A 13,851-nucleotide genomic window follows, 5' to 3' on the forward strand; every position below is an offset into this window, starting at 1 on the left:
CAGAAGTTTACAGACACTGTATAAAATGACAAGGTCAAAATTCTTCTATTATGAGAACCTTGTGGAAGGATCCAAAACATTTGACCCAAGTCACAAGGTTTAAAGGCCATAGTAAATACTAATGAAATGTATATGAACTTCTCACTTTTGAATAAAGTCGTGAAAATTTGTCTGAAACAGGTTCAACTCCTTTTCAAACGTTGTCTGAGGTCAGAGTTTGAACAGGGTAATTACTTAGATACTTAGAGTAATTAAGGTTACGCACAGGTATAGTTGATGGTTGAATGTGTTCTGAGCACACACTTTTGTTGTGCCTTTGGGCAACACACTCTTGTTTTGAGTAGGAGAGTGGAGCAGGTGGAAGTACAGGACAGACAGAATGTCGACCATCTGCTTTCAAAAGAACAAAAACATTATTTAAAGTTGTACTATGGGACTTTTCTAGTGTGGGGTCTGCGTCCGCCTACCTCCTTGGAGATGTTATTGCTTTGCCTGGAATGTGCAGGAGGACACAGTGTCACAGCAGAAAGCACTTCCTCCTTATCAGTATCGGGTCTATTCCTTAGTATTGAAATAGAGTTTGACATTTTAGTCTCATCATAACACCAGGCCAAATTACAGCTCAGATCTGTGGAGAGGGTGCAGTAAAAAATTTGTGGAACTGTGGAACTGTGGAACTGTGGAACATTTCAGGCTAAACAAGAAACTGGAGGATTTGCCAGTTGCTTGTTTCCATGGAGACGTGATTGATTTGGCCGGAATGTTCCATAGTATGGCATTAAACTTATCCATCTCCATCCAGACAAGCAGGTGACAGAATGTATTATCATGTATTATTACTACTATTACTGCTACTACTACTACTACTGCTGCTGTGCCACTAGTACTATTACTATTTCTACTACTACACTTTAGTTACTAAACAGCAGAGTCGCTCATGTCTCATCACAGACAAAACCTGCAGCAACCAAATCTCCTCCATGACGTCATCACCACACCCTCCTCTCTGATTGGCTGTCTCTGCTTTAGCCCCACCCCCTCCTGGTTTAAAACCCAAAGCAAACTCGCCTTGACTTAAACCTGAAAAACAAACCTGATCAGACATGGAGGCAGTGAACAGGATGAAGACGAGCCTGAAGAGTCACACAGAGGACAGTCTGAAGGAGGCTCCTCACAAAGACGAGGCTCTGTCGGAGGACATGTTGAAAAAGATGATTTCTGAAGCAGATAAAGTGAAGACTTGTGCGTACTGCCCCTACAGCCAGTTCAGAGTGGGAGCAGCTCTACTGACTACTGATCACCACATCTACACAGGTAATTTAAGAGATTTGTATTTATTTCATTGGATTAGACCAGATGTATTGTCACTGGTATTTTATTTTAAATCCGCCTTGTTCTTCAATCCCACTGTGATGTAAACGCCCACTGTGACTTACTCACTTCTTTCTCCAGTTTTATTTTCTTAATCAGTGATACTCATATTTGGCAGTGTCGCTTAGTCATTTTGGTACAAATAAAAATGTCATGATGTCAGTTTCCCTGTCCTCCCGTGCTCTCTCCCCCTCCCCTACCTGTGTGTCTGGAGCTGGGTGGAGTGCCTGACTCCTCCCGTGCACACCTGGGGTGCATCAGCCTAATCACCACCACCTGCTGCTGAGTACAAGAAGGCTTGGCAGTCTACACTCGGTGCCAGACCGTCCGCGTGTAAAACGTGAATGTTTCTTGCTAAGCTTTGTTATATGGTACTTTCCGGCAAATGCTCATTTGGATTTATGCACCCTCCAGATTCCTGCCTCTACTCGCCCAGCTCCTGCCGCCACGTTCCAGTCCCGGTATCGCTTCCAGCTCGTCTTGTCTCCTGCTCGTCTCGTCTCCTGCTCGTCTCGTCTCCTGCTCGTCTCGTCTCCTGCTCGTCTCGTCTCCTGTCCGGTCCTGGTCTCTGGTTTGTCACCCGCTCCCCGCTCTGGTCTTCGTCTGATCCGCCTGCCCTGGTACCGCACCTGCTTCTATCCCCGTCCTGGTCCTGTCCTGCCCGCCTCTACCTGCACCGCACCCGCCTGACCCGTCTCCCGCTCCCCGGTTCCTGTACCTGCTCTTGTGACCTGTTTAAAGACTGCATTTTCACCGCTGTAAATAAACACTGTTAAAACTGCTCTGGTCTGCATCCTTTGGTCCTATCCGCACCGTTACGACAGAACGGTCTGGCCACTATGGACCAAGCAGGCTCAGATCCGGACCAGACGCGCCGCCTCACGCACTCTCACCCCGAGGCGGTGCTGGGTCAGCATGAACAATCCATTCGGACTCTATTGGAGCTAAATCAGACATTGTCCCAGCAGGTGGCACAGCTTAACCACCAGGTGGCCGCGCTCCTCGTCACCCCGCCTGCTGCAGCCGGAGCGCCGCCACGCCTCCCGGAGCCGAGAGGCACGGATCCGGAGCCGTATGCTGGACAACCTCACCTCTGTCGCGGATTCCTGTTCCAGTGCGAGTTCATGTTCCAGCAATGCCCTTCTCGTTTCAGCTCGGGGGCCACCAAGATCCGATATATATGTGGATTACTCCGGGGCAGAGCTCTCCAGTGGGCAGAGGCGCGCCTAATGAAGACGTCTGTGGATAGCCTGGATTTTAATGAATTTGTGTCCACGTTTAAGCTGGTGTTTGACCACCCGCACTACCAGGACAATGCTGCCTCCCGGTTATTGACTCTCAGCCAGGGCTCCAGGACGGTAGCGGATTATTCCATTGAATTCTGGACACATGCGGCGGAGCTGGACTGGACGGACAGCGCGCTGCGGGCTGTGTTTGTGCGGGGCCTGAACGAGACTTTGAAAGATGAATTGGTTTCCCGGGACGAACCCCCCGACCTGCGGACCCTCATCTCCCTCACTCACCGTATAGACAACCGCCTACGGGCTCGTCGCCGAGAGAGACGCCGGTCACCGGTCCCGCCGGAGCCACGCGCTGCCCCGCCCCGCCGGATGAGCCCATGCAACTCGACAGGACCCTTGTGTCGGCCGAGGAGCGTCAACGGAGGCGTCGTCTGGCCGGGGCTTGCCTCTACTGCGGTGAGCGCGGACATTATGTGGTCACTTGCCCAGTTCGGCCAAAAGGGGGGGCCCACCAGTAGCACTGGGAGTACTGGTGGGCGAGCAACACATCCTGGACTCTTCTAATAGACTGCGGCTCAGCGCCACCCTGTGCGTTCGCACAGAGACCTTATGCGTTTCCGCCCTTATCGACTCCGGGGCTGAGAGGGACTTTATTGATGCCCAAGTCGCGGAGCAGCTCGGGGTCTACCTGGAGCCCCTCGAACGCCCCTTAAATGCCCAGGGGCTCAATGGACGTTTTCTGGGGCACATCACTCACATCACAGAACCTGTCACCGTGATTCTGTCCGGCAACCACCAAGAGAACCGTCAGTTTCATGTCCTGTCCTCCTCCGCTTCTCCTCTGGTCCTTGGTTACCCCTGGCTACGCGCCCACAACCCTGTTTTCGATTGGGCCAGGGGCGGAGTTTCGGGCTGGAGTCCCGATTGCCACGCCAAGTGCCTTCGGTCCGCCCTCCCTCCGGCCGGGAGGTCCGTTCCTGTCGCTGATCCGTCCCCAGACACCCCCAATCTGTCCTCGGTGCCTGCTGAATATCACGACCTGGGGGAGGTTTTTAGCAAGAGCAAGGCCCTCTCTCTACCGCCCCACCGTCCATATGACTGCGCCATTGACCTCCTGCCGGGTGCCCCACTACCATCTAGCAGGCTATATAACCTGTCTAAACCTGAACGCGAGTCAATGGAGGACTATATCCGTGGGTCCCTGGCTGCCGGAATCATCCGCCCGTCCACTTCACCCGTGGGAGCGGGGTTCTTCTTTGTGGCTAAGAAGGACAAATCCCTGCGGCCTTGCATTGATTACCGGGGTCTGAACAATATAACTGTAAAGAATAAATACCCGCTTCCCTTACTGGACTCGGCATTTACGCCCCTCCACGGTGCGACCATCTTCTCAAAGTTGGATTTGCGGAATGCGTACCACCTGGTGCGCATCAGGGAGGGAGACGAATGGAAGACGGCCTTCAAGACACCCCTGGGACATTTCGAATACTTGGTTATGCCCTTCGGTCTCACCAACGCCCCTGCCGTATTCCAAGCCCTCATCAACGATGTGCTCCGTGATTTCCTTAACCGATTCGTCTTTGTTTACTTGGATGACATCTTGATTTTCTCGCGGTCCCCCCAGGAGCATCATCAGCACGTTCGCCAGGTTCTCCAGCGCCTCCTCGAGAATAAACTGTTCGTGAAAGCTGAGAAATGCGAGTTTCACGCAGAGGAGGTCAGCTTTTTGGGCTTCATTGTGGGGCGGGGCCAAGTAAGAGCTGACCCTGAAAAGATCCAGGCTGTCACTGAGTGGCCCGTTCCTACCAGCCGGAGACAGCTCCAGAGATTTATCGGCTTTGCCAATTTTTATAGACGTTTCATCCGGGATTTTAGTAGGGTTATCTCGCCCTTAACTAAACTCACCTCTCCTGCTTTGCCGTTTGCCTGGTCTCCTGAGGCGCAGACAGCCTTCGAGAAGCTTAAGAGACTATTTACCTCCGCTCCCATCCTGCACCAGCCCGACCCTTCACGGCAATTCATCGTGGAGGTCGACGCCTCCGACTCGGGAGTGGGGGCCGTGCTTTCGCAGAGGTTCGACCCCCACAACCGCCTCTGTCCCTGCGCCTTCTTTTCCCGGCGATTGTCCTCGGCCGAGGTCAATTATGACGTGGGGGATCGGGAGCTCCTTGCCGTAAAGCTGGCCTTGGAGGAGTGGCGCCACTGGCTCGAAGGGGCGGAGCAACCATTCATCGTCTGGACCGACCATAAAGACTTGGAGTACATCCAGTCCGCCAGGCGCCTCAATCCCCGTCAAGCTCGTTGGTCCCTCTTCTTCAGCCGCTTCAACTTTCTCCTCACCTACCGCCCCGGATCTCGGAACGTCAAACCCGATGCCCTCTCCCGCCAGTTCGCCCTGGAGGATAGCCCGGTCACCGCAGAAACAATTATTCCCTCCTCGTGTGTGGTGGCCGCGGTCCATTGGGATATCGAGGACACCGTCCGAGAGGCCCAGACCAACGACCCCGACCCAGGTAACGGCCCTCCAGGTAAACTGTTTGTTCCCGATTCTGTCCGGTCTCAGGTGCTCCAGTGGGTCCATGCCTCCCGTTTCGCCTGCCATCCTGGTGCCGGTCGCTCTCTCTCCCTCCTCAGGAGACGCTTCTGGTGGCCCACGATGGACACAGACACCCGGGCTTATGTCGCCGCCTGCCAGGTATGTGCTCGGGCCAAGGCCTCCCACTCACCCCCTTCTGGTCTCTTGCATCCTCTCCCAGTTCCTCGTCGCCCTTGGTCCCACATCGCCTTGGACTTCGTGACGGGCCTTCCCCCTTCCCAGGGGAACACGGTGGTTCTCACCATTGTGGACCGCTTCTCCAAGGCCGCCCATTTCGTTGCCCTGCCTAAGCTCCCCACAGCCAAAGAAACTGCCGACCAGCTGACCAGTCATGTCTTCCGACTCCACGGCATCCCGGTGGACATCGTGTCCGACAGAGGGACCCAATTCACCTCTCAGGTATGGCGGTCTTTCTGCGACGGTTTGGGGGCCACGGTTAGCCTCACGTCCGGGTTCCATCCACAATCTAATGGGCAGACGGAGCGGGCCAACCAAGACCTGGAGTCGGCCCTACGGTGCACAGCCTCCGCCAACCCCGCGACCTGGAGTACTCACCTGCCCTGGATAGAGTATGCTCACAACTCCCTCGTGAGTTCCGCCACTGGTATGTCCCCCTTCGAGGCATCGCTGGGATATCAACCCCCTCTCTTTCCCACGGAGGAGAGGGACCTCGCCGTCCCGTCTGTTCAGCGCCATCTCCAGCGCTGTCGCCGGATCTGGAAGAAGGCCAGGGCGGCCCTTCTTCGGGCTGGAGCGCGCACTAAGGCGACGGCCGATCGCCACCGTGTCCCGGCGCCCGTATACCAACCTGGCCAGATGGTTTGGCTCTCCGCCAAGACGGTCCCGCTGAAGACGGACTCCCGTAAGCTGTCCCCCCGATTCCTGGGACCGTTTAAGATCATGAGGATCATAAATCCATCGGCGGTGCGCCTCCAGTTACCCCCGTCTCTCCGGATTCATCCGACCTTTCACGTCTCCCAGGTTAAACCAGTCCGGACCAGCGACCTGTGCCCTCCGGCCGATCCCCCACCGCCCGCCCGAGTCATTGACGGCCACCCGGCGTTCACCGTCCGCCGCCTGATTGACGTTCGTCGCCGTGGTAGGGGCCTCCAGTACCTCGTCGATTGGGAGGGTTACGGTCCGGAGGAGCGATCCTGGGTGCCCAGGGCACGCATTCTGGACCCCGACATGGTGAGAGACTTCCACCGCGCTCATCCTGACAAGCCTGGGGGTCCACCAGGAGGTGGACCTTAGGGGGGGGGTACTGTCATGATGTCAGTTTCCCTGTCCTCCCGTGCTCTCTCCCCCTCCCCTACCTGTGTGTCTGGAGCTGGGTGGAGTGCCTGACTCCTCCCGTGCACACCTGGGGTGCATCAGCCTAATCACCACCACCTGCTGCTGAGTACAAGAAGGCTTGGCAGTCTACACTCGGTGCCAGACCGTCCGCGTGTAAAACGTGAATGTTTCTTGCTAAGCTTTGTTATATGGTACTTTCCGGCAAATGCTCATTTGGATTTATGCACCCTCCAGATTCCTGCCTCTACTCGCCCAGCTCCTGCCGCCACGTTCCAGTCCCGGTATCGCTTCCAGCTCGTCTTGTCTCCTGCTCGTCTCGTCTCCTGCTCGTCTCGTCTCCTGCTCGTCTCGTCTCCTGCTCGTCTCGTCTCCTGTCCGGTCCTGGTCTCTGGTTTGTCACCCGCTCCCCGCTCTGGTCTTCGTCTGATCCGCCTGCCCTGGTACCGCACCTGCTTCTATCCCCGTCCTGGTCCTGTCCTGCCCGCCTCTACCTGCACCGCACCCGCCTGACCCGTCTCCCGCTCCCCGGTTCCTGTACCTGCTCTTGTGACCTGTTTAAAGACTGCATTTTCACCGCTGTAAATAAACACTGTTAAAACTGCTCTGGTCTGCATCCTTTGGTCCTATCCGCACCGTTACGACAAAAAAAAAAAGTGCTGCTCTAGTGTGATGTGCAGCTGCTCATAGGGGGCGTCGACAGCATGCGGCGCTTTGTTGTGATGACGTTAATGGCGTTGTCAGCTCCCATTGGGCACTGCAGTTTTCTGACGTGGAAGTCTTGTACTTGGACTTATTTCTTTTATTAAGTCGTTTTAGATGAATATTGTGATTTAAAATGTGTAAATTATAACATAATGATCCACAGAGATGAGAACCATAGAGACTCAAGCACAATAGGGCTGATTTAAAACAAAGTATTTCATTGTTTACATGTTAAATGATTTGTACAGATAAGATAGGTAGGTATTTTTTGGAGTAAATGCACCTGAGTCCCAGACAGTGGAAGGAGACGAGAGGAGGCAAATGCAGAACAACACAACATTATTCAAACCTGCACAGGGGGGTATTGGGCAGGGGCAACAGGGGGCAGGGGTGTAGAGGGCAGGGGCAAGTCTGGGCTAAAGAGTCAAACAGATGTTCCATCATTCTGTGCATTGGGATGATACCAAAATGATTAGTCACTTTTACTTGGAAAGAAATTTCCATTTGTTCAAAAGTCGTATTTACGTCACTCAAACTTATACAGGTTCAACTGCTTCACGTCGTCTCTGTAAATAAACAAAGACAAAGATGTGAGTGTCGTTTAACTTGAGACATTAATCTGACAAGTTTGTGGAGCCGATCCCAAACTAATAATAAGAAGGTTCAACAAGTTTGAAGTTTTAAAACTCATAGCGTTATCCAGGCCCCGCCTGCCCCGAGGGGCAGTTTAAGTAAAAACTCAAAAAAAAGTGTCACAGTCTCAGAACAGCTCAACAGGTCGAGTCAGATCTATGTCAGGACGATTTGAGGGGGAGAACAGCCCTCAGGACAAAAGTGTCCCTCCTCTGTATCCTGCAGCATCACAGCAGCCTCCAAGGGGAAGCCTGCTACATTGTTGGAAAATATCTGTAGCATTTCAGAGATAGCTGGCTAGCATAGTCTTGGATACAGGAAAAACAAACTGCTCAAATCACACAGTCCAACAGTTGTTAGCGTCTGACCTTTGACCTACACAAGCTGCTTGTATTAGATGGTTAAAATCCCAACATTTAAAACATGCTGTTGAAATCAATTTAGTATTTTTTCTTGAGTTTTCAGACAATTTAAACACTTTTTGGCTGCGTTTGCTAATGTGTACATTGTGTCTCCATGGTAACTGCCAAACATTTCACCATAAAAATACATGCAGAAGACCCCAGTATCAATAGGTCAATCAGGTGAAAAGTATCAGTAGTACCAGTGTATGTAGTACTTCACTGTGAGTCGTTTTGCAGGGTGTAACGTGGAGAACGCGTGCAATAACCTGGGCGTCTGCGCCGAGCGAAACGCCATGGCCAAAGCCGTGTCCGAGGGCTGCAGGTCCTTCAGAGCCATCGTCATCTCCAGGTAAACACCAGTGACATGTGATGAGGTTCATGGCCTGTGAGGCACTGTCAGATTTACAAATACAAATGAACCCAAAAGAGCACCTTAAACATAATTTGATTGACAACAGACAAGGAGTTATGCTATATATCTCATAGGGGCATTCTTTATACAAATACGTATGTATACATATACATATACATATTTAATTTAAGGTAAAAAATTAATGCCATTGAATTCAACTGAGGCCATTTCAAGAAAAAATAAATGTTTAAGTTTATGCTTACCTTTACTTGTACATGAAATCCATGCAACGATTCTTCTGGACAAAAATGTCTATGATTTTTTTGTAGAAGTCCTCCTTGTTGTCCTTCAGTTTTAAAAGTCTCTCCGACTCAATGGAGATCACTGCAGGTAAAACAGAAGCTCCATCTACGTCTGAGATACAAGCTTTTCCACACAGGTGTGTTTCTGTAACACATCCTTCACATACAGGTCTACTGCGGGGGCTCATCTGTCTCACGACCTCAAAACACAAACACGGCTCCTTCACTTCACAAGCCGCTCCTCTTCAGTACTACATAGTGCACATTGTCACTCATTGAAAATATAAGTTTGAGTGAATCACTGCGTTGAAAAGAGTGGGTAAAGTTCTTTCCTGTGTCTGAATCCTTTCTACTCTGATGTAGGTCTTTTAGTTATTACCTCTTGCTTTGATTGAAAATCCAGATTCGCAAAACTGTTTTAGCTTGAAAATGTAATCTTCCATTTTGATAAGGCGGATTGTAAATAGAAAATAAAAGAGTTCAAGTCCGAAGAAGAAAGTGCAACAGTCCACGGGCTCAGCAGCCCCTCTGTTGTGAGTCAGGCATACTGTTTGCCTCACCGAGTGAGAACTTTTACTGCTGTTTTATAACTAAATAAATAAATCTTCAAGCCTAAACATGTTTCAGAAATACATTTCATACATTATCCAGAACATGGAAATACAGAGCATATCATCAGAGTGTTTTATTTGTTATATACAGAGGGTCAGCATCGCACACAGCACAGTTTGTGAGGCGTTATACTGTGCACCGAGCGGCGCCCCTCCTCCCTGTGCTTTCTTTGTGTTTTCTGATATTTTTAATGACAAAAATATTCTTCCATATTTGATTCAAACGGAAAAGGGGTTTATAATACATACCAGATGACAAATATTACCATTTATTATATTTTATATACATATATATGTATTTTTTCAAAGATTGACAGGTGAAGCTCTGCCTCTCCTGCCTCACCTCAATGTACGTCACTGGTAAACATACGCTTTAAAGCCTCACTACGGAACTTTACTGGAGGAGATGTTTTTGCTTTGCCTTTTATTTTATCTTAATGTTCCACAAAATTACATGAAACTTAGAGATATCACACAAACCTAATGGTCTAATGCTTCTCCTCCTCAAAAACAGACCTGAACTTGTGTTTTGTTTCATTCACACATGTTTGAGTAACACTTTATTATTAGTCTGTCTACATCTCCAAAGCTCAAAATGCTCGATTCCACCTTGTGATGTCATGAAGTGGTAGTTTTCAAGTGAACAGCTCCTTTTACATTTAGTTCAGTAGAGATTGGCAATTCCAGAGCTGAACTGGTCCAAATGATTCTAGTGAAGGTGTGTGGAGTTTAAAAACACAGTGAAGCATTTCCTGTGTTACCACTTGATGACATCACAAGGTGGAACAGAGTGTTTTTAGTTTGAGAGAAGAGCTCAGCCTAAATGTGCAGGGGCTGTGTGTTTAATAATGTGTGAATGAAACAAAACACAACTCCAGGTGTGTGGACAGTGTGATAATAGTTTAATGTGATACTGTGGAACATTACAGGGACAGTAACCGTCACCAAAAACTTACATAGTGGAGCTTTAATTTACATTCCGTTGCGTTTCCGGTGAAACTCTGAAACTTTCTGCTCTGGTGTAAGTCTCTGGTGTAAATCTGTGACGCACATGGTTCTGAAAGAGCTTGGCGTTTCATCACTTCCTCATGACTCAGGTCCACTCCTGTTTAACTAAAGTGAGGTCATAATGAATATGAAATGTTACACAGTGGGGCTTTCACCATTAGATCAGATAAACTGGGCTCATAGATAAATCATTATTATCATATTCATGTTAAACTTTGAGTGAGCAGATTTATGACTTGTATAACTGTGTTTTTAAAGTCTCTGTATCTGATTTTTACGTCTTAAAAACATGAAAAACAGAATGAGTTCATTTTAAACAGTTTGGTCCAAAGTCACTCCTCACCTTATGCATTCAGAACATCCTAATTACTCACCACAATGAGTTTATAAGCACTTTTCACAACTTTCAGAGACCAGAACAGTGTTTTGCTGTGATGGTAAAGCTAATAACACTTAGCATGCTAACGCGCACTTCCTGATTCTTGTAATATAAAATGCTTCCTAATTAGATGCAGACAGAATAATAGACTGTATATGTAAAATAAATGGTCATAGTTAATCTGCTAGCCACCGTGTTTCAAACAGAATGTGATCATAGGTGCACTTCCAGCTCTATCGACTCTGGCTCTAATTCACTTTCCGTGTAAAAACTATGGCCCCTCTCTCTGTAACTGCTGCTGTCAGACTCATCATTTTGGTCTTAAATGTTCGTATTATCTTTTTATTTTTATTTCACTATTGTGTCTGTAAATCAAGATATGAACATTACTTTGCTCCAAATTCACCGCTATAACTTCTGGCCTCGATGAGCTTCCTTTGACTGAAGGCTGGGGGTGATGTCACACACACGTCTTCACACACACGTCTTTACACACACATCTTCACACACACGTCTTCACACACACGTCTTTACACACACATCTTCACACACACGTCTTCACACACACGTCTTTACACACACATCTTTACACACACGTCTTCACACACATGTCTTCACACACATGTCCTTACTCACACTTCTTTCTATGTGTGGACATGTTTTTGTGATGTATATTTGTGTTTTTGCAGTGACCTGTGTGAACAGTTTATCTCTCCCTGTGGAGGCTGCCGACAGTTCATGAGAGAGGTTTGTTGGTTTTGTGTCTGCAGTTACATCACACACAGGGGGTGGGGCCAGAGCACTCACTCTGTAAACAGAAGTCTAAATGTTTACCTGAGGAGGGCCGTGGACTGTATGGATTTACTTTACACGTTGTACATTAGCTCAGGTCACATGTAGTTTAGACCAGTTTAGACTAGTCTGTATGTAATGTCTCTGCTGGTCCATCACTTGCTTTTCTCCAGGCAGATGTCATGGTTTTGCCAAGAGTGTTGCACAGTATGGCTTTAAATTCATCTCATTTGAGACAAGCAGGTGACGTCATCAGCTTGAGTTATAGATCAGATCTGTGGAGACGCGAGTTATGCCATGCATCGGTCATGCATTAGTCAATCAACAGTCAGCCCGATGAATGCATCAAGCTTAGCCTGAGCTAGCTTCAGTTTAGCTCGACTTTAGCCCGAGTTCAGCCCATTTGTGCAGTGCATCCTCACTCTGGCTCCATACAGAGTAAATGAGTGGTCAGTTTATATAAAGCTGTGAAATATTGTCCAGCAGCGAAGGCAAAAGGTCAAAGCCATGTTTGTGATGAACCAAAGTCCAGTGTCAAAACGAGCTTTTACTTCACAATCTGGCAACAACACCACAGAGGCAGGGGTCAGGAAAAGCACAGTTACACAACAGTAAGTCTGACCAATCACAGACTTTGAGAGTCGAGTTTATTTGTTAGTGTGGAAATAGAGTTTAAGAGTTTAGTTGGGTGACATCACTTAAACATTACCTTTTTGACCTCTGACCTTTCCTTTTTGACCTCTGCATCCTGTAGTTTGGAGCCAACTGGGACGTGTATCTGACCAAACCGGACGGCTCGTACCTGAAGATGACTGTGGACGAGCTGCTTCCCATTTCCTTCGGCCCCGAGGATCTGTCCATGAAGAAACTGCAGATCCAAAATGGCCACTGACCTCCTCCAGGACGCCATATTGGATCCTCCTGAACGTAACTCGCACATTAATGATATCACATGAGGCATATATGTATTTAAAAGTCAATATCCTTGTGGTAATGTCAAATGTTTTGTGTACTTGACTGAGAGAAAACAAATGGATTAATATTTCATTTCATAACTTTGTGCTATATTTTTGGAGGCTCGAAGAAACAGCTCACACATTTTGTAAATTTTAATAATCCTGGAAAATGTTTATTATTAGCATGTAAATAAACTGTAAAATCTAGAACAACGTAGTCAGCATCTGTCAAAGGTGGTTTAGTCCTGAGGTAGTCCTGGTTTATTCCTAGTTTAGACCTAGTTGAGTCCTGGGTTAGTCCTGGTTCAGTCCTGGTTTAGTCCTGTTTGAGTCCCAGTTTAGACCACCTTTAAAGCTCCTCTTTGTAACATTTCTGAGAGCATACCACCTGCATGTGTCTGTGGAGATGAATACATTAATAAAGCTTTACACGGGAACATTCCAGGCAAAGCTTCCATGGAAACAAGCAGCTGATGTGCCTGCTGTTTACGAGTCAGATCTGTTGAGAAGCAAGTTTAGTCCTGGTTTAGGTAAAGTTTAGTCCTAGCTGGGTTAGACCTGGTTTAGACCTGGTGCAGTCCTGGTGCAGTCCTGGTTCAGACCTGGTTTAGTCTGGTTTAAACCTGTTTAACGCTAGTTTCGGGTCAGCTAATCTTCCTGTAAATCTTTCCATAATGATGCTGAAAGAACCTTCAGAATTTCAAAGTATTTTTGTTGTAAATAAAATATTTATTAGGCAGCAATAATAAACAGAACTTTAATAATTTTACACTGGTCAAAAGTTTGAACAAATCTCATAAATAAAACTTTTTAAACACCTCCCTTTCATTTGTCACGTGATGTTCTATTTGTTTTCACATGTGTTCACTCAAATCATATGGAAACAGGCACGGACGCTCAGATAGTCCATGCTAAAAACAAAAGGATCTGATGTTATTTACATGCACTTCAATTTAAACTGGAGATAATGAGAGAAGAGGAGGAGGAGGAGGAGGAAGAGGAGAAAGAGGAGGAGGAGGAAGAGGAGGAGGAAGAGGAAGAGGAGGGGGAGGATTCAAGTATCAACATTCGTACCAAAATTTAAAACAAGTCTTTCATTTTTGTGCAAGTACATTCCCGATTTGACTTTTTACATTTCAACCCAAAGATTTCTAAACAAGATGAATGAGACTGACGTCTTGCTTCGGTCCTGCTCCAGTCTTGCTACG

General features: G+C 48.1%; 1 protein-coding gene across 1 annotated transcript; it reads left to right on the forward strand.

Moving 5' to 3' along the window:
• Window positions 1–1,094: 1,094 nt before the first annotated feature.
• Window positions 1,095–13,851, forward strand: cdab (cytidine deaminase b). The gene is made up of 4 exons (XM_055222108.1): window positions 1,095–1,314; window positions 8,481–8,592; window positions 11,585–11,642; window positions 12,442–13,851. Exons 1-4 carry the CDS (start codon window positions 1,104–1,106, stop codon window positions 12,577–12,579), a joined length of 519 nt encoding a protein of 172 aa, XP_055078083.1. The 5' UTR covers window positions 1,095–1,103; the 3' UTR covers window positions 12,580–13,851.

This window comes from Periophthalmus magnuspinnatus, chromosome 5 (assembly GCF_009829125.3).
Source record: "Periophthalmus magnuspinnatus isolate fPerMag1 chromosome 5, fPerMag1.2.pri, whole genome shotgun sequence".
Classification (NCBI taxonomy): Eukaryota; Metazoa; Chordata; class Actinopteri; order Gobiiformes; family Gobiidae; genus Periophthalmus; species Periophthalmus magnuspinnatus.

Bases quoted from the DNA above. Each gene is read 5' to 3' on its own strand.
- cdab (XM_055222108.1), top strand. From the start codon at position 1,104: ATGGAGGCAGTGAACAGGATGAAGACGAGCCTGAAGAGTCACACAGAG. The intron at 1,315-8,480 runs GTAATTTAAGAG...GTCGTTTTGCAG, and splicing joins TGATCACCACATCTACACAG to GGTGTAACGTGGAGAACGCG. The intron at 11,643-12,441 runs GTTTGTTGGTTT...TGCATCCTGTAG, and splicing joins GCCGACAGTTCATGAGAGAG to TTTGGAGCCAACTGGGACGT.